The sequence below is a fragment of the Megalobrama amblycephala genome, linkage group LG18, assembly GCF_018812025.1.
Source record: "Megalobrama amblycephala isolate DHTTF-2021 linkage group LG18, ASM1881202v1, whole genome shotgun sequence".
Classification (NCBI taxonomy): domain Eukaryota; kingdom Metazoa; phylum Chordata; class Actinopteri; order Cypriniformes; family Xenocyprididae; genus Megalobrama; species Megalobrama amblycephala.
The window spans coordinates 24213655-24234284 of record NC_063061.1 but is presented as its reverse complement, the minus strand read 5'-3'; the positions used below and the strand labels follow the sequence as shown (position 1 = coordinate 24234284).

The window sequence follows — 20630 nt, the reverse complement described above, 5'->3', positions numbered from 1 at the left end:
CAGATACTTATGCATAAAAAATAAACCAGCACTGCATCTAAAACAGAATATTTAATGCCTATAATTCTATATATAACTCAACTCATGCATGTTAATTATCCATAGTGATGACTAATATTACTTGTTGCTTGAATATTTTTAACATAGTAGACCTAATCAATACCAAGAAGGCCAAAATGTGATGGATGCACTTTGTGCTGACACAGAGCTCTAAACTCAGTGGGGTAGAGAGCTAAGAGGTCCCATAGCTACTGAATTAATAATGAGCATGGGTATTGCTGATTGGCCTCCTCTCTCCCTGCAGGGTGAAAGCAGCCCATGTCTCTAAAGCCCTGATTGATTAGCTGCTTATTATTAATAGATATGGGTTAAGACTTTGATATGACCAGCCTGTTTGAAAACACACACATCAAATGTGTATAAAAATAGTACTAATGCATGCATATTGCATTAGGCATTAATCAATACAGAGAAAACAGAGAGTCTTGTGCAGTTTGTCTCATAGTAAACAATTATTCTGTGAAGAATAATTTCTTTGTGAGATGTAATTGAGTCCCAAAAGCATGTAGTTTATCAGACTCCATTTCCTTAGTCGACAAGTATGCTCTCCAGGATTCAAGGTTGCTAACGGCTCTAGACTTAAAAGCCCTAATCAATATGTTGGGTTTGCCTCTTTGAGCTCTACACCTATTTACCATGGAGCACAACCTTGAGACACCACAGGGAAAAAAAGGAGAGGGAATTTTGGATTCTATTACAGTAGTACAGCTGTCCAATCACAGTGCAGGATCCGGAGATTGTTATGGAGGAAGGCAAATCATGGTGCAGGTTGTGAAGTACAACTATTGTCAACATGAGATTTTATTTTATATATATATATATATATATATATATATATATATATATATATATATATATATATATATATATATATATATATATAATTAATTATATTAAATCATTCTGTAATATTTCATAACAGTTGAGAAACTATGTGCAAATGTTTTGTGGAAGTTTACATTTCTGTCAAAGTGCTTGAAAACAAAAAAAAAACTCATTTAGATTAAACACCACTAATTAATATGTACACTAGTGTGCATACACAAATATGAAAAACATCTTTCAACTATGTAATCAGTGCATGGGACTGTAAAGAAAATGAGCACAAAACAAGAATTTACTTTAGTTTACCTTTATTTTCTTAGTACCCAAGTCCTGAGTTCTCTACAGAGAATTTATTTGTCCAAACTCTATAAATGTCATGAGGGGAGAAAAAAAACAAAAAAAAAACTTAAATTCCAAATGTTTTTTTTCACCTGGATCCCAGGAGGATAACATGAACAAATCCAACACAGATTAAATAGAAGCAGGTCCAAAGACTTTTAATGTCAGCTTAGTTCAGATCATCTCACATTGCTTATAGGGCCAACCACTTCACAGCATCTGTAGCAACATTAAGACTCCATCACTGTGATACAATAATCTGAAGGAAAACAAGATCTCACTTGTGTAAGATTTAGCCTAACATTTGTTCAGGAAAAATAAACAACAAAGGTACAAATGCTTTTTTGGGGTTATACCAAATTCAACACCACACTGAATCAATCACTCTTTGGGTCCTGAGGGCAACGATCAATCACCATTTGTTTCTACGCCCCAATGGATCTATATTAATTCAAAACAGTTGACAGTTAATTATAGTCACACAGTTCATGATCCCCCCAATAGCCACTTAAATACAGAGGGAAAGAGTAAGGAAAAGGGCTGATGGGAAAACATAAGATGCCAAGACAAAGAAAACTTTGGACTTGGGTGCAGAAAATATTGTACACACATCCTTCCAGTATCACCGCTTTATCCATCTGGATTCACTCTGTCAACTACAATGAGCTCATGCCTGTGTGTGTTTCACCAGCTCAACACTATCCACAGAAAAAACAGCCCTGAGAATGCAGAAAGAACATTTAAGCCTAACATTTACAATCACCTCAGTGTTAACGCAGCCACGGGAATCTGGCTCAATCCCCCTAAAAAAAACAACAGACTCTCTTCAAAGACTAAAACAGTGTGTCTCATATGACTACACTAAGACAAGACTCTTATAGCTCAAAGATAAGAGTGTCAGAGCAATCAAGAGGGACAGCAGCCTGAGAGAGGAGAAAAAAAAAAAGAAAAGTGATTTCAGCAGATGAGGTTCTCTCACTACTGCCCATTTCCTCATTGAGGAATCAGATTCCACAGTTCACTGCTGCCAGGCTTGCAAGACAGAGCTCCCTGGTTCTTTTCAGCAAGATTGGCAGTATTGTCTAGCAAACTGCCAAAATCTATAGTGATACACGGTGAGTTGGAGGAAACAGCCCATTGTAAATTTAATTTCCTTTCACTTTATGACTAGCAGTGTGACATTCCATCACCAGCCAAAACACTGTGAGCTTAGAGGAAACTTGTCTGCACACACACACAAAAAAAAAAGTATTTCCTGACATCAAAACTTTTTTTTTATTAAAGTAACATTTTTCAAGCAGTAGGTGACTGTATAGGATCAGTGATCCAGTTTTACAAGTCTCACCACTGCTCGCTGCACATGAGAAATGGCATAGAGGTACAATGGACATCCTACTGGCAGCAGGAGCACAAGGGTCAGATTTCACTTATTCTCTAGGGTATTATGCCCCCTGGTGGTAAAGTCAAGCACTGTACTGAAAAGAGGCTGAAATTAAATCGTTTATTTGGACTGCAGTTAAGAGTTAACAATTTAAAATACATCTCTACCCATCTCCTATTCATTAACGCTGCTTGAACTCAAAATAAATACTAAACATTTTCAAATTGATCTTAACCTTTCTGTTCATAGATCTTTCATTATACACAAAACTAATGTTCAGAAGTTTGGAGCCCTCAAGACTGTTTTCTGAAAAAAAAAAAAAAAAAAATCTTATGGTCAGCAAGGCTGCATGTGCGATTATAAAAAAAAAAAAAAAAAAAAAAAAAGGCACAACGTGGTAAAACAATTTAATGGATTTCTATAATATTTTATGAATTTTCAGCAGCCATTACTCCAATCTTCAAACGTTTGTCTAATATACAGATTTACTGCTCAGGCTTAAAGCTGCAGTAGGTAACTTTTGTAAAAATGTATTTTTTACATATTTGTTAAAACTGTCAATATGTCCTGACAGTAGAATATGAGACAGATAATCTGTGAACAAAATCAAGCTCCTCTGGCTCCTCCCAGTGGTCCTATTGCATTTGTAGAAATACACCGCCCCCAGTAAGAAACAACCAATCAGAGCCAGGAGGAGTGTCTTAGCAGTGTCAATCAAGCTCGCGTGCGCGCTGATCTCAACCCTCTCAAGCACAGCGCCAGCGCATACAGGCGTTCAAATTCAAGATTACCGGTGTGCCGCAGCTTTGCTTATGGCGGACAAACAATCCAAACTGCCAATTCCTCAAGTGGCTCCTGCTCATAAAATAAAGACGGGTAAACGGAAAAAGACAGATGACGATGATAAAAAAGCCAAAAAGAAAGAATTAGCGCCCAAAATAAAACGAGGGTAAATATCGGCGCGGCTTTTCCGAGGTGGAGGGAGCTACGTGTCCTGAAAGAATTAAAAACAGATGCAGAGTCAGCCACATTTCAGCTTGACAAGTAAGTATCCCTGCTTGATTTGTTTCATTTTTTAAGAACTACTCAACTAAGATAATTTCAAAACAGGCCTGCCCGTCCCCTGCCTGATGCTCCGCGCACACCACGGCTTTCTCTTCTCCCCGCCCGTTGACTCCTCGAAGTCGCTGTGGGTGTGAATTCCTCGTCGGAGCCCATTGACTCAGTGTCAAAACTCTAGCCGCATAACATAGAGATAAAATGTCACGCACTGTGCAAAGCAACTATTGAAACCTACTAATTCACTGGCTTGTCATGTTGCTGAAATAATGTACTAGCAAACCTTATTTAGCATTACATATCGATAGAATAATTACTTGCATACTGTAACGTTAGTTACCGTTATATTATCTTACTAGCTATTTATTACTTATAGAAATAGTGCAACGTCATATAGTTACATTACATGTATTGCAAAATACGTAATGTTTTGAGGACCAAGTTTGTAGTCAAAGTATGGGCAGGCCATAGTCAATGTTTCGTCTGTACCAGTGAATGTGCCATAACAGTTTATCCGCCGTCATCGGTGGCCCTGCTTGCTTACTAGCCTGCGCGTTCACGGCAGGCTCCGTTGTGATGGGGGAGGAGCTGTAGTGCAGCATAGAGCTAGGGGGAGTGACCTGTGAGTTGTGCTTGTTCAAATTTTCAGGCTAAGTCAACGTTTTCTAAAAACTCCCTACTGCAGCTTTAACTTACTGACCCCTAACTTTTGAATAGGAGCATGCATGCATGCTCACACAGAGACTGATATATAGAGATACAGATCTCGATTCAAACAGAAAATTACATTTTAGTTCAACCTTGTTCAAAACAAAGTGGTTGCCACCACCTTGTTTGATACCCCATAACTCTTCTGGCTAATTGAGTAACTGTGGAAACTAAACTAAAAGGGTTAGTTCGCCAAAAATTAAAATTCGGTCATTAGTCACCCTCATGTTGTTCCAAACCCATAAGACTTTTGTTCATCTTCGAACAAATTTAGATCTTTTTGATGAAATGAGAGATCTGTCCCTCCATAGACCGCAACACAACTACCACTTTGACGCTTTAGAAAGTTCATAAAGAGATCATAAAACTAATGCATATAAATTGAGCAGTTTAGTTCAAATTCGAGACACACGATCACTTTATGATAAAAAGGTTGAATTTATGCTTTTATTCACAAACATCAATCAACTCACATCAGTTGTGGTAAACGGAAGCTCAAGCATGTTTGCTTGACGTGTGTGAGAACAAATGAGGTTAATTCTTGTTATGCAGCATGTTTGAGTTTCCGCAAGATGTTTGTTCTTGCGAATCCAGATTCAGTTGAACTTCTGTTTGTTCAGTGATCAATGTTTATATGAGTGTAATAGCCTAAATTAAATCATAAATTAATTGGGTCTCTTCAGAAAATGGACTAAACCAATGAATTCATATGGATGAGTTTTAGATCTCTTCATGAACTTTTTGAAGCTTCAAAGTGGTAGTGATGTAGCTGTCAGAGGGATATAGCTTTCAGATTCCATCAAAAAGATCTTCATATGTGTTCTGAAGATTAACGAAAGGTTTGAGACGACATGAGGGCGAGTAATTAATGACTGAATTTTTATTTTTTGGTGAACTAAACCTTTAAGTCCACATTATGATTTTAATGATTAAATGCTTAACACATTTGGGCAATAAAGTGTTCACTCAGCACAAGTGAGTGCCTTTAACAGCATGCTTTATTTTAGAACAAACCACTTCAGACTCAATATTAAGTCCAATCAAGTGCAAAAGTTAAAGAATGAACAAGATGACATCAATTACAGCAAATGCAAAAACCAACTTTGTGCATTCTTTATTTTTTGATCATTTTAAGTGCACATTGCCCATTTCAGTATTACCAACATGGGTTGCAGAACAGTTTGATTTTCACCGTCTACCTCTGGAGGAGCACTAGGCCAGTGCAGGGAAATCTTCTGGATCATCTGGGTTTGGAGCCTTAGAAAACACCAAAACATGATTTAGCCCCAAACCACTACGGGCACATTCTCTCACAGCATGAACACCTAGTTGGCTTGTAAGTCTTGCGTTTCACAGGACTATGTTGTCAGGGCCATGAGCAAATTCTGATGCAACCAATACAACATTAACTTACAGGTTCAAGTTTTTGTGGAGATCTTTGGGATGCCATGGAGGGAGCTCCACGGCCACGACCACCTCGTCCACCCCTTCCACCACGAGAGGGCCGAGCCAGGCTGCCAAAGTTGATCTCCAGTTGACAGGTAATGTCATTGGCCGGGCGACGGAAAACCACATCCTCTTCATCAATGCCATTTTGTTGTTTCTAGAAAGAAAAAAAAAAAAGAAACCCCAGAAAACCTGCAGTTACAAAAGCAGAACAGCATCCAATAAACTTTGCACCAAGAACAAGACTCCTTACCTGAAGGAATTTGGACTTATGGATAACCATGGCCTTGGAAGGCATAGGGGTGTCTGCCTTGCGGATATTCAGCTCCGCCTTGGGCCTGCTTTGCTCCTGTAGGGCTTTCCACTCATCCAGTGTCATCTCTATGGCAACCTCAATCACTTCCTCAGTCTCAGATGGTCTGTAAGAATAGCCATTATATATTAACATCCATTATGACTTAAAGGAAGCACAAGTTCATAAAGCCAGCGCATAATAATGTGAGCTGTCAAGCATTACATGTTAAAAGATGTTTTCTGCAGCTGTGCGAAACAGACCTGTTTTCTCCATCAGTCTCAACTGCCTCTTGGGTCTCCTCATTTTCAACGACCTCCTCACTAGGTGAGGCCTCTTCAATTTCACTACAGGACAGAAGGAAAATGACATTTTAAAATGGGGGTAAAAAAAGCAAACTGAGAAAAGTATTCCAATCTAAAATAATATAACTATATAAAATGTGAACCGTCACCTCATGTGGTCTCTCATAGAGCCCCAGTTACGAGATCCACTGCCACTGCGCTTCTCTTCCGAACGGACACTCCTGATTAAGTAACGCCTCATTTACCAGAAGACATTGCGCACACAAAAGATTATAAAAGGGGTCATGTGATGCTTTGTTTTCCTTTAGTGTGTAATGCATCTGTTTGTTGATGTATATGATCTGCAAAGTTACAAAGCCCAGTCTCTCACAAAAGGGATTTATTCTAACAGAACGCGGTTCCAGACCTGCCTAAAACACCCTGATCAAAGTCCAGACATTACTTTCGCAAATGTCTGTCACAATGTGAAATGAGCAGAGTGCCTGCCACTAGGGCATACGCAAAGAGTGAAGATGAGGCTTCAGTGAATTGTAGTGTTGCCATGTCGTGGAGACACCGCATGTTTGGATGCAAAAGCAAAAACACATTGGCCACTGCCAAGCATTCTGCTCAAGTCATGCTTGCAAAATTGGTTCTGATCATTCGGCTTGATCATCCACATTTTCAGAAACAGACTCAGGCTCCAACCGACACGGTAAAACAAACGACATTGTGTTCACAATTGCTTAAAGCCTTGGATATTGGATTATGGTAACGGGGTTATATTTCAGACATCACAACGTGCTGGGTCTGCTGGCCAATCAGAGCACTCTGAGCTTAACAGAAGGAGGGCTGTACAATAATGTACAGTATGTGACAAATGTGTGTTTACCATTAACAAACATTAACCCATTTACCAAATGACATTTAAACTTAAAATAGCATCATATGAACCCTTTAAGCTTTCAGACACTAGTTTTCCAGAATTCTTTAAACAAGCAGGTTCCAACAAGTTACTTAAAAGGATTAGTTAACTTTGAAATGAAAATTAGCCCAAGCTTTACTCACCCTCAAGCCATCCTAGTGTATAGGACCTTCTTTCTGATGAACAATCGCAGAAATATTAATAAGTATCCTAACACATCCAAGCTTTATAATGGCAGTGATAGGGATCAAGGAGTATGAGCATCCATCATAGATGTGCTCCACACGGCTCTTGAATTGAATAGGAAAGGCGTATGATGTAGCATAAGCTTTGTGAACTACAAGGGTTTTACACTTTCTGCATAATGTTGAAAACGGAAGGCGGCTCGTGCGGAAGCTAGATATTTTACTTCATACAGTGCACATCGTATTTGAGTACACCCCCCTTTGAAAAGTAACATTTTAAACAATCTCAATGAACAAAAACAATTTCCAAAATGTTGACGACTAAGTTTAATATAACATCTGTTTAACTTAAACATGAAAGGTTAATAATATAACTTAGATTAAATATTTTTTTAGTTTTACTCAAATTAGGGTGATGCAAAAATGAGTATACCCCACAACAAAAACTACTACATCTAGTACTTTGTATGCCCTTCATGATTTTTAAAGACGGCACCAAGTCTTCTAGGCATGGAATGAACAAGTTGGCGACATTTTGCAACATCTATCTTTTTTTCCATTCTTCAAGAATGACCTCTTTTAGAGACTGGATGCTGGATGGAGTGATGCTCAACTTGTCTCTTCAGAATTCCCCATAGGTGTTCGATTGGGTTCAGATCAGGAGCCGCTGAATCACTTTCACCCTGATCTACTTCAGAAATCCAACAGTGGCCTTAGATGTGTGTTTAGGATCGTCGTCATGTTGGAAAAGTGCACGACGACCAAGGCCACGGAGTGATAGTAGCATCTTCTCTTTAGAGCAGTACATCTGTGAATTCATGATGCCATCAAAGAAATGCAGCTCTCCCAACAACAGCAGCACCCATGCAGCCCCACATAAGGACACTGCACCATCATGTTTCACTGTAGGCACCATGCATTTTTCTTTGTATTCCTCACCATTGCAACGCCATACAGTTTTGAAGCCATCAGTTCCAAAAACATTTATCTTTGTCTAATCACTCCAGAGTATAGAGTTACAGTAGTCTTCATCTTTGTCAGCATGGGCCCTGGCAAACTCTAGTTGGCTTTTTTGTGCCTGGGCTTTAGGAAAGGCTTCTTTCGTGGACGGCACCCATGCATGCTATTCCTCTGCAGTGTATGCCGTATTGTCTCACAGGAAATAGTCACCCCAGTTTGGCATTCTACTTTAGATAACTGCAGTGAACTTGCATGCCGATTTTCTTCAACCCTCCTCATCAGAAGACGCTCCTGTCGAGGTGTTAACTTCCGTGGATGACCTGGACATCTGTGAGATGGTTGCGGTTCTGTTTTTTAATTTTTTTAAATAATTTTCTTTCTCAGATCTTGTGACATTTCTCTTCCGTGTGGTGCCATTGCTGACAGCATGAAATGGGAAGGGGTTTTAATACCCTTTTATAGTCAACTGCTTGCTGGATACCTGTGTAATGAATAATTAAGACTCACCTGTGGTTGAATTCTTGTTAAATTAGACATTTGTAGTCTAAAATTTAGCTTTGCTCCAGAGACTTTCAGTGGTGTGTACTCATTTTTGCATCACCCTATTTTGAGTAAAACTAAAAAAATTTGTCCTCCAAGTTATTATTAACCTTTCATGTTATAAGTTAAACAGAGGTTATATAAAACTCAGTTTTGTCAACATTTTGGAAATTGTTTTTGTGTTCATTAAGATATGGTTTAAAAATGTTAGTTTTCAAATGGGGGTGTACTCATTTACGCTGAGCAATGCAAGTAGTAATATGTTTTTTTTTTTTAATAAAACAAACGCGTCGCTTTGTTTCAGAAGGCCTTTATTAACCCCCCGGTGCTGTGTGGAGCACATTTATGATTGATGGAAACACTTTCTTCAGCTCATACTCATTGAACCCCATCACTGCCATTACAAAGCTCGGATGCGTCAGGATATTAATATTTCTGCAATTGTGTTCATCAGAAAGAAGAAACTCATACACCTAGGATGGCTTGAGGGCAAGTAAAGCTTGGGCTAATTTTCATTTCAAAGTGAACTAATCCTTTAAAACCCAAAAGTAACACCAAATCAAGCCTGGGTCCTAAATAGAAACCAGCAACTGACTATTAACATGAACGTAAAGAATCACTGCTCACGTTCGGTCACTGCCACTGTGCCTTTCAAACTCCCTCTTTCCTCTCTGGTCAAATCCATCGTTGGATCTTGGATATCCTGGGCCACGGGCTCCTCGTCCTCGTCCAGTGCCTCTTCCTCTGACAGGCCTGTCCAATACATCCACAGGCCTACACACAGACGAAGATGGATTGAGTGGCACGCAAAATAATTCAGGATGACAAATATAAAAAATTAAGACTTTTTTTAGTACATAGAGAACTTTACCTCTCAACAGAGAAACTGAGGGGGGGTTCGGCATCGCTGAATTTGCGCTCAAAATTCACGCGTCTTTCTATTCGTTCCTCAACCTCTCCTCGAGCAAGACGGACTTGGCCTATAAAATTGAACAAAATACATCTCACAAACATATGTAAACATTTTAAATGTGTAACTTTAGCAACCAACGACGCACAACATATTTAGATTCTTCTAGCGGTTGTTTAAATTAATCTATAACTATTAAAAGTAAGGCCTGTGGCGTCGAGTAAAATTACCCCGTCCGTCTTCACCTACCTTGTCCACTCCCACCTACTGGAAGAATGATTTTCCTGTCCCTTTGAGACTCCTTCTTTCCAGCTTTAGTCGAAGTTGAAGTTGAAGTTGAAGTTTTCTTTGGCTCCTCTTTCTTTTTCTTCTGCTTTTTTTCTACCCCTACCGCATATAAGATGTCAAAAGGGTCGGATTCATCGTCCAGCAGCTGGCCGAAACGATTTGCAACCGCGCATCCATACCCCTCACCAGCCATTTCCTCCACTAACTCCTTCATTTTCTTTGATTATTATAAAGAAAATTAAATAATCGACTTGATATCATCGAAGGATAAAAAAGAACAAAGTTCTTTTTATCTCCCAAAGAGAAAATAGTCTTTAAACAGCGACCATAGATTGAGGTCAAGTCAGCAAACACCAACAAACTTAACCGTCAGAAGTGACGTTCATGCAATTGAATTCAGGTAAATATAAGCAATTAGTCTCCGCCCCGGAAGTCCACTTAGTTTCCAGAACGCGCTCATTAATATTAATTACGCATTCAAAATATTATTTTTTAGATATGTTCTAGCCTTTTTGTGAGTACAAATGTGAAATTTTAACTTTTAGAACAAAAATAAAACTATAAATATATTGCCATTCTAATATAAAATTGGTACAAATTCTGTTTATACTTTTTTCTCATCACTATACATTTCATAATATAGATGTACCATTCGCAAAATTACTACAAGTTATGTGCAATGAATTAGATCAAGCGAACTTTTAAGAAAACCAAATGAATTACTGATAAAATAACTTTCCAGTATAAATAAACTGTTAAAAAAGGATTTAAAAATTTACATTGTAAATGTTACCTGTGCAACACACAACCAGGGTAAGGTATTTTAGTAGAAGGTTGGCAAACACTGTATTTACACGACATTTAATGATTAATCAACTATTATATTTAATCAAATACATTATTTAACAATACATTTAATGTAAAGACGACAGAGCTGGTTCTTCATGATGTTTTTATTGCCATCACACACAAGCATTGATTCTCAGTCCTGGATTGAAAATATAAGTGTTTACATAATTAAAAAATACAGAGGCATGAAAACTCTTATTTCATCCAACTTGCCAATCAAGACCCTACAGATTATCAGCTATGAACATAATAATGCTATGCATTACATCATTTTTTTTTTTAACAGCCCTGAACATGAGACGCAATGTTTAATTCAGTGTAAACCTTTGGTCTTGCAAAAATTGAAGAATTTACATGGTATATTTACATTTATGTTGCTTGAGATTTCTATGATCCACAAACTTCTTCCCACAGCTCTCACAACTAAATGACTTTAGACCAGTGTGCACTCGCTGATGGGTCCTCAGATGCACAGCCTGATTAAACGTCTTACCACAAACATCACACCCAAAAGGTCTCTCTCCTGTATGGATTCTCATGTGCATCTGAATACTGCTCGAATACCCAAACCTCTTTCCACAAACCTCACAACTATATGGCTTTTCTTTCGTGTGAACCCTTTGGTGTACCGTAAGGGCGGCTTGTGAGTAGAACTTCTTTTGACAATGATCGCAACTGAACTTCTTCAGCAGAGGACTGACCAGTCGTTCATGATGCTTCTCTCCTGTGTGTACAAGCATGTGCTGATTAAGAGAACTGGGGAATATGAAGGCCTTATTACAAATCGAACACACACAATCCCTCCTTCCCGCGTGAATGATTCGCTTGTGCCTTTTCATGTAGTCCGAACTGGTAAATCCTTTACCGCAAACGTCGCAAAGAAACGGTTTGCTTGAAGTGTGTTTGTGCATGTGCATCTTCAGTGCGTATGCTGTAGTGTACCTTTTCAAACATATTGGACAACCGTACAGCTTCACTCCCGTGTGACCAGCTTTGTGTCTGTTGAGGTTTCCAGAGGTGGCAAACTTCTTGTCGCATACGTCGCACGCGTATCGCTTTTCCCTCGTGTGCACGAGCATATGTGCCTGCAAGTGTTTGCGAGCGCTGAAGCGCTTGTCGCAGACTTCGCAGGGATAGTCATAGGTTTTCTCAATATGACTCTTCTGGTGATTTTTCAGATACCGTTCACAGCTATAAAACGCACCACAGATCTCGCAGCAGTAAGGCTTCTCGCCGGTGTGCAGTGTTTGATGATCGAGCATGTTTTGTTTAATTTTGAACTGTTTGTCACATACGGGACAGTTGTAGAGTGTTTCGACTGCTCTGCATCTGTGTCTGCCAAACGAGCGCTTGCCGGGAAAAACCTTCTGGCAGTTTGGGCAAGTAACTGTCTTTTCTGCCGTGTGAAGACGCTTGTGCTTTTCCAGGGAGGCCTGAAATACAAAGGACTTGGAACATATATCACATTTGAATAGCTGAGCTCCAGTGTGCATTGCTGCGTGTCTGATGAGGCAGCTTCTCATAGTAAAGCGTTTATCGCAATGCGAACATTTGTAATGTTTAACGTGAGCCCGAACGTGGTTGATGAACTTCCACCTCAGTTCAAAACACTTCCCGCAAGTTTTGCATCGGAACAAACCATCATTTGATTGCTTTATCATATCAGTGTTAGCTGTGGCGATGGGCTGACTCTCTGTGTTTTCGATGGTAATATTTAAACCTTGCACAAGCGATTCGGTTGCATACTGACTGCTTTCCAAGACAGCACAAGATAAGTCTTCGTTATCCAAGTTATTTTGGAGAATTTCTGTAAGAAGAAGAACACAGAGGGTGTGTAAGAGAAACAAACTGAAAAAGGTAACAAATATTTCTACATTTTCTTTTATATAGAAAAACTGGTCATTTTGGGTGCATCCAGTAAATTTTAACTCATTAAAGCAGTGGTTTTTAAACTTTTTTCATCACACTGCCCTTTAATGGTTAGTTCACCCAAAAATGAAATTTCTGTCATTAAGTACTCACCTTCATGTCTTTCCAAACCCATAAGACCTTCATTCATCTTCAGAACACAAATTAAGATATTTTTTGATGAAATCCGAGGGTTTCTGAGCCACACATAGGCAGCAATTGCACTTTTTGAGGTCTAGAAAGGTATTAAAGACATCGTAAAATAGTAAACGTGACTACAGTGGTTCAACATTAATAATGTTATGAGCGGCGAGAATACTTTTTGTGCGCAGAAACAAAACAAAAATAAAGACTTTATTCAACAATTTCAATAATGAGCCAGTGTTCTGACGTAGAACCCGGAAGCGTATGGCATTATTTTACTGTCAATTGTCGAGAGCACATTATTGTGACGCGAGAGCATATCAATGTAATGCGCGAGCGCAAATCTGTCCGCTCGCGCGCGGATTTCCTCTGCTCTCGCGCAAATCTGTCCGCTCGCGCGCGGATTTCCTTTGCTCTCGCGCAAATCTGGACGCGCGCGCTCAAATATACAGTACTCTCTTATGAACTGCCTCTCCTCTCGCTCAGATATTGCGTGTGCACGCTCAAACTGTTTCCTGCGTGCTCAAACGTGTCCTGCGCGCTCAAACTGCACATGTGCGCTCACGAATCTCTCCGTGCTCTTGCAGAAATTAATTTGCTTTTGGATTAAATGCTGTCAAAAGTTATAAACCAATCAGAAGAGACGACTGATCCATGAAAATGCTACGTGGAATCTTATTGGCTGAGAGTGAACTGCGCCTGGAATTCTTTCGACAAAAATATATATTTTATTTCTTTACAATTTAATAATATTTATCAAATGTAACCTAGTCTAACTGCATCACATTACAGGTCAAACCCCTATTTATCTAAACAAACAAACAAAAAATGTTTCTTAAAGTTATTGTGGTCATACGTTTTGTGTTGAAATTTTTAAAAAAAAAATAGGTAACATTTTACAATAAGGTTTTTATTTGTTAACATTAGTTAATGTATTATCTAACATGAACTAACAATGTGCAATACATTACTGTAATTATTAATCTTTGTTAACGTTAAAAATACAGCTGTTTGTTGGTTGTTTACTTCACAGTGCATTTAATAATGTTAACAAATACAACATTTGATTTTAATAACGTATTAGTAAATGTTGAAATTAACATTAACAAATATTAATAAATGCTGAAGAAGAGCAATTCATTATTAGTTAATGTTAACTAATGCAGTCAAATAATGTTAACGCAACCTTATTGTAAAGTATTACCAACAAACATCTTCTGATTTAAGACCGAACAAGATCAGGGTCAAATCGTCATTCCCTTAATACTTAATGTGGAGATCACATATACCACCATAGTCAATTTCTTTTGAGGTCTGGAATTAATGATTCTGATACATCAAATACATTCTGATACATCAAATACATTTTAACAGTCACTGGTCACCACCTACTGGCAGAACAGTGTAACAACATTAGTTTCAACATTCATTTAGCTACTTATTTTAATTGCTGAAATCAGTGTATATTCAGACTATAAATTGTTATTGCAATACTTGCATTATTATTTAATGTTTGCAACACAGATGTAGCAATAGTATGTTGTTGAAAACACTTTGTGAAGCTGTTTAAAACATATAGCTTACATGACCACTGCTTTCAGCAGCAATGCAAAAGCAGGTTTAAATATTCTGGTATGATTGTAATTTCAAAAGGTTTAATAGACATAACCGAATCGTTGTCATTTAGGAATAAGATCGCGTTCTTTTGCTTAATCGTGCATACACAAGAGCTTAGGTATTTTTGTATGTCATGTTTTATACCAGACCTCAAAAGAAATTGACTATGGTGGTATGTGATCTCCACATTAAGTATTAAGGGAATGACGATTTGACCCTGATCTTGTTCGGTCTTAAATCAGAAGATGTTTGTTGGTAATACTTTACAATAAGGTTGCGTTAACATTATTTAACTGCATTAGTTAACATTAACTAATAATGAATTGCTCTTCTTCAGTATTTATTAATATTTGTTAATGTTAATTTCAACATTTACTAATACGTTATTAAAATCAAATGTTGTATTTGTTAACATTATTAAATGCACTGTGAAGTAAACAACCAACAAACAGCTGTATTTTTAACGTTAACAAAGATTAATAATTACAGTAATGTATTGCACATTGTTAGTTCATGTTAGATAATACATTAACTAATGTTAACAAATAAAAACCATATTGTAAAATGTTACCTATTTTTTTTTTTTTTTTTTATTTCAACACAAAACGTATGACCACAATAACTTTAAGAAACATTTTTTGTTTGTTTGTTTAGATAAATAGGGGTTTGACCTGTAATGTGATGCAGTTAGACTAGGTTACATTTAAAAATATTATTAAATTGTAAAGAAATAAAATATATATTTTTGTCGAAAGAATTCCAGGCACAGTTCACTCTCAGCCAATAAGATTCCATGTAGCATTTTCATGGATCAGTCGTCTCTTCTGATTGGTTTATAACTTTTGACAGCATTTAATCCAAAAGCAAATTAATTTCTGCAAGAGCACGGAGAGATTCGTGAGCACATGTGCAGTTTGAGCGCGCAGGACACGTTTGAGCACGCAGGAAACAGTTTGAGCGTGCACACGCAATATCTGAGCGAGAGGAGAGGCAGTTCATAAGAGAGCACTGTATATTTGAGCGCGCGCGTCCAGATTTGCGCGAGAGCAAAGGAAATCCGCGCGCGAGCGGACAGATTTGCGCGAGAGCAGAGGAAATCCGCGCGGGAGCGGACAGATTTGCGCTCGCGCATTACATTGATATGCTCTCGCGTCACAATAATGTGCTCTCGACAATTGACAGTAAAATAACGCCATAGAAGCGCTGCACTGTGTTTACTACATCAACGGTGTGGGAGACTGACAGGAAAGAGAAGAAATTGTTGAATGAAGTTATTTTTGCACACAAAAAGTATTCTCATCACTTCATAACATTAAAGGTGCTAAAGAGGATGTTTTGTTTTATACATTTTTGCAATATTACTTGAAACTGTCTTTACTAACTGAAAAAAGACTATTTATTAGGTGCACTGAAATGAATAATATTAATATACATCATCTGTGCACGAGGTAGGGCCTTAAAAACATCAGCCAATCGTTTACGCGATCATCGCGTAAAGGATTGGCCCTCTGGCTTGTCAATCACTGCCATGACGTTCCTTGTGCAAGACGAGCACGGCTGCACGCTCCAGTAACTTTCCACACTCTACAGGCGCCGCATGCAATGTTTTTGTCAGGAGACAGGAGTAAAAACTGCAGATTATGAGTTACCTGCGGTGAGTCCAACATAATGAATCCACTAACACGACACAGCGAATGCCGGTGGTAAACACTTGTGTTCCAATACTCATGCACGAGTTTTGGGAGGCGTTCCCTCGAAATGAGCTGTGAAGGAGCGGGTTTGTTCTTACGCATGCGCTCATTTCAAAAACTCACTAACAGTCTTTGGTTTCTCAGTCGACGAAAAGATCCTCTTTAGCACCTTTAAGGTTGAACCACTGTAGTCACATGGACTCGTTTAACGATGTCTTTAAAGGGTTAGTTACCCCCAAAATGAAAATTCTGTCATTAATTACTCATCCTCATGTCGTTCCACACCGTAAGACTTTTGTCTTCTTTGGAAGACAAAATAAGATATTTTTGATGACAGAATGCTGTAAGATTTCCTTCCATTGACTGCCTTTGCAGCGAATATAAGCACAAGCTCAACCTAACCTGCTACACGCACGAAATCAAACCTCTTCCGGAAGCTCAATCGTGCTGCGTAACCAATGAGGTTTGATTTCGCGTGTGGAGCAGGCTAGGTTGAGCTTCTGCTTATGTTCGCTGATCAACATTTAAATGTGAGTAAAAGCCTAAATTAAATCTGTTCGTCATAAGCGATTGATTCTCTTCAGAAAATTTGGACTAAACCGCTTGATTCATATGGATTAGTCTTCCAAATCTCTTTATGAAGTTTTTGAAATGTCAAAGTGGAAGTTGCAAAGGCAGTCAATGGAAGGAAGTCTGACAGCATTCTGTCATCAAAAATATCTTAATTTGTCTTCCGAAGAACAACGAAAGTCTTATGGGTGTGGAACGACATGAGGGTGAGTAATTAATGACAGAATATTCATTTTGGGGTGAACTAATACCTTTCTGAACCTCAAAATGTGCAATGATGTTGCTGTCTCTGTGTGGTTCAATAACCCTCAAATTTCATCAAAAATATCTTAATTTGTGTTCAGAAGATGAACACAGATGAACTGACATGAGGGTGAGTAATTAATGACAGAAATTTCATTTTTGGGTGAACCAACCCTTTAAACCTTTTACAAATTTAATTGAAAACCTGCAATTGTTTCACTTTCACGTGTCTATACCTGACGAGAGTGGTGCGCTATGTGACTAAAGACAATAGAACCCATTATAATCACTGATTCTGTTACATTGGATGCAGTGAATTAATTACAATTGCAGGTTTTAAGAGAGGAAGGAAGATTTATGCTACTTGTAACAAAAATTAATCATAATTCTGCATTTATGCCGAATTTGTGTCAGTATATAGTTCTAGATGACTGCCATATCAGGCAGAGCAACATATATTACTGAACGCACCGCATTTCAAATCTTACCTTGAGTGGTGACCTCTAGTGTTTCCAGGGATGTATTGACAGCATCACAAGTTTCGAGCTGCACAATGAATTCTTCTTCGTGCAGAGTGGCTTCGAACTCAATACTCAAATCTGGAGTCGTGTGAAATCTCTGGTGTTTCATCAAGCATTTCATCATTTTGAAAGTATTCCCACATGTCAAACAATTGAAAGGTCTTTCTTTGTGTAAAGCATTGTGAATGTTCAACAGGGCCAAGTCATTGAAAGATACTCCACAGGACTCACAAATTAAAGGCTCCTGTCTCTCCTCTGCAGCTACATTTGTGCTTGTGGAAGGTTGGCTTTCACTCAAACCCACATTCCCTGGCAGAATATCAGTGGGTGCAGATGACAGCAGTTGGTTCTGATTATTTGTTGCTTGTCCAGAGTTTTCATGATGTTCTGATTCAGATTCATAATCCTTGTTCTTTTCAGTCTCAAGAAGCACATTGTTTTCAGGCTCAGGTGTTGCTGCTTGATCCTCTGTGAGAATACAATAAGATTTTAAAAATAATAATAAATAATAATAATGACTTTTTTTTATCATATTGAACATCTTGGAATCACAATATATATCAACACACAATATATTATTAAAATAAACTGTATTATAATTTATAACTGCATTTAGGAATTTTCAAGCAGGAATCTTGAAATATGGTTAAGTAGAATAAACAGATTTACAGTGCAAGCTTTTCTGGTAATCTTTTTTTATGCATTGATCTCATTTCTACCATGACAAGTACAAATAAATGCACTTTGGGTACTTTGAAATCCTTCTGCAGACCACTGTAGAAGAGATGAATAATTGTAAAACTAGAACTACATATATTTATCAAATTTACTTAACAAAATATATGTGTACATCAAATATTTTTGCCCAGGTTTTAAATCATGTTGGAATGAAACAAAAGTTGCAAGTCTTCCCTATTGTAATGTATATCTGAGTGAAATGGCTTCTAATAAAAAGAAAAAATGTAGGGCGAGACTTGATTTTGTCAATCTGGAATTGATTGGATCATTTGATCATTGTGGTTTGCTAATGCTGTGATCCCATGTGAGTGACTGGTTGTCCCACCCTCATGCCTGTATACACGTCATCAGTAAAGAGAAGAGATGTCGTTGCCAGAAGGAGGGGAACTTATTTTGATTAAAAATAATGAGGGCATGTGAATAAAAATTAAATTATGATGTGCACAGATAAACCATTCATAATAAACACTGCAATATTCCATAGAAAAATAAGAAATGTCAGTTATGATTTCATTGTGACTTTAACAATAAAGACGTACCATTTAGTTTGTCTTTTGACATTCGAGTCTTTGCTGTAGCTTCCAGTACTTGAGTAGAGATGCGATCATGAATCAGTTTCACCATTGTCTCTATTGTGGCTTTACTCAACAGCTCCATGAACGCAGCAAACTCCTTCTGAAATGCAAAGAGATCATCTGAGATTTAGTTATTTGCATGCACCTATTACAATTTGCTGCATGTCAAAAGCAGGGTTTGATTAAAATAATTTTAAAATATATTTTTTTAGATCCCTAGAGAACTGCAATGTTGTCTTTTGCTTTCAATTCATTCTAACTACAATTAGATGCCCAAAAGGACAAAATGTTCAAAGGTAAAGGTAGGTTTGAGTGTGATCTGCTCCCATTTACTCACAAAATATGAATTTCCAATCACTTAATATGAGACAGATACAAAAAGCAATTTCGTGTATTATATAAATTGACATCTCTAGTTGAATGAATGAAAATGCAGTATGTTTTCTGCACCCTCTACTGAATTGTCAATTTGTCATCACACTACCTTGCGCTGGAGACAAAACAATTTTTTATCAATGAAGTATTGACTGTTTTTCTGCTGTTGCAAGCTACTTTCAGAAGGAAAATCATGTAAACACTAAACAATTTCTTTACAATTTGTGTGATCGAGATGAAAGTCATGATTGTTGACATACAAATTAAAACCTTGCTCAGCACATATGACAAGGTCATTGAATTTTTTTTAAAGTTTTCATATATATCTGGCATGTGGACACAAAGTAGGGGCAGCTGTTTGTGTATAACTGCAGTATATTTTAAAAATTCAGAAGACAGTAGTATGGTTTCTTTACAGGATGCATATTCATATGTTTGTCATATGCCAAAAACAAATTAAATTTGTGTCGAAAACGTAGTTATCTCTGGTTAATTTCCAATGTGGGACATGTTTCTGTAAGAATCAGTGCTAAATGAAGTTTAAAACAAACAGGAATTTAAAACAGCATGTTACAAAAAAACATGAATACACTCCATTTAAGCAACAACGGCTTACTGGGAAACAGATGGAGGGAAGTTTAAGAGGTTTATTATATTTATATTGTAAATACATTCATTAAGGATTTCTAAATATATCCTTTACACTATGCACTTTTCATATGCCAGTTGCAATTACAATGTAAACAACAGTCAGTCAACAGAAGCAGCTGCTTGTTGTGAACAGGAATGGACACTGCATTCGTTTATCTACTCTAGAACTTACAGTTTTGGCTTGATTCGCCTGTTTAAGTCTGTTTTTGTTCACTGCAGTCCCCTTGTTGCGCTTCCACTCTTCAGATAAGACAGTCGTGAAGTCAGAGAGATGTTTGCTCAACTCCGACACGACACTTTCAACTAACACCCCCATAACGGAGGACAGTAACTCGTGAATTACTGCCGTCATGCTCAAGGATGATAACTTGGCAATTTATCCCCCAAAATATGTTTACTACCTCATTACATACAAAACTGCAGGTTTAAAAAGTATCCTAGCTAACCCGATCCATTTGCTTGTCTGTGGCGGGTGAACAAACGGAAGGAGATTTGTCTCTCAAACTAAAATCTCGAATGGAGTGTGTTTTGTAAAAGCAGTACTGC

At 37.8% G+C, this 20630-nt stretch overlaps 2 protein-coding genes across 5 annotated transcripts; both read right to left on the bottom strand.

Annotated features, from left to right (window-relative positions):
• Positions 1 to 2706: 2706 nt before the first annotated feature.
• Positions 2707 to 10566, bottom strand: zgc:103482 (uncharacterized protein LOC450001 homolog). Of its 3 annotated transcripts, XM_048166021.1 has the most exons (9): positions 10164 to 10566; positions 9876 to 9984; positions 9632 to 9778; positions 6565 to 6651; positions 6374 to 6457; positions 6072 to 6237; positions 5787 to 5975; positions 5572 to 5629; positions 2707 to 2911 (listed from the first exon to the last, which is right to left on the bottom strand). In XM_048166021.1, the coding sequence occupies exons 1-8, from the start codon at positions 10414 to 10416 to the stop codon at positions 5585 to 5587; spliced, it is 1080 nt and encodes a 359-aa protein (XP_048021978.1). In that variant the 5' UTR covers positions 10417 to 10566; the 3' UTR covers positions 2707 to 2911; positions 5572 to 5584. The 3 variants fall into 3 exon arrangements, with proteins under 3 accessions (XP_048021978.1, XP_048021977.1, XP_048021979.1); XM_048166020.1 differs by lacking the exon at positions 2707 to 2911 and having other exon boundaries at positions 5353 to 5629; XM_048166022.1 differs by lacking the exon at positions 2707 to 2911 and having other exon boundaries at positions 5353 to 5629; positions 6565 to 6636; positions 10164 to 10562.
• Positions 10567 to 11137: 571 nt separating this feature from the next.
• On the bottom strand, positions 11138 to 20573 carry si:dkey-30k6.5 (zinc finger protein 345). Of its 2 annotated transcripts, none has more exons than XM_048166014.1 (4): positions 20257 to 20573; positions 19023 to 19158; positions 17713 to 18213; positions 11138 to 12858 (listed from the first exon to the last, which is right to left on the bottom strand). In XM_048166014.1, the coding sequence occupies exons 1-4, from the start codon at positions 20434 to 20436 to the stop codon at positions 11402 to 11404; spliced, it is 2274 nt and encodes a 757-aa protein (XP_048021971.1). In that variant the 5' UTR covers positions 20437 to 20573; the 3' UTR covers positions 11138 to 11401. The 2 variants fall into 2 exon arrangements, with proteins under 2 accessions (XP_048021971.1, XP_048021972.1); XM_048166015.1 differs by having other exon boundaries at positions 19023 to 19155.
• Between the last annotated feature and the right edge of the window lie 57 nt (positions 20574 to 20630).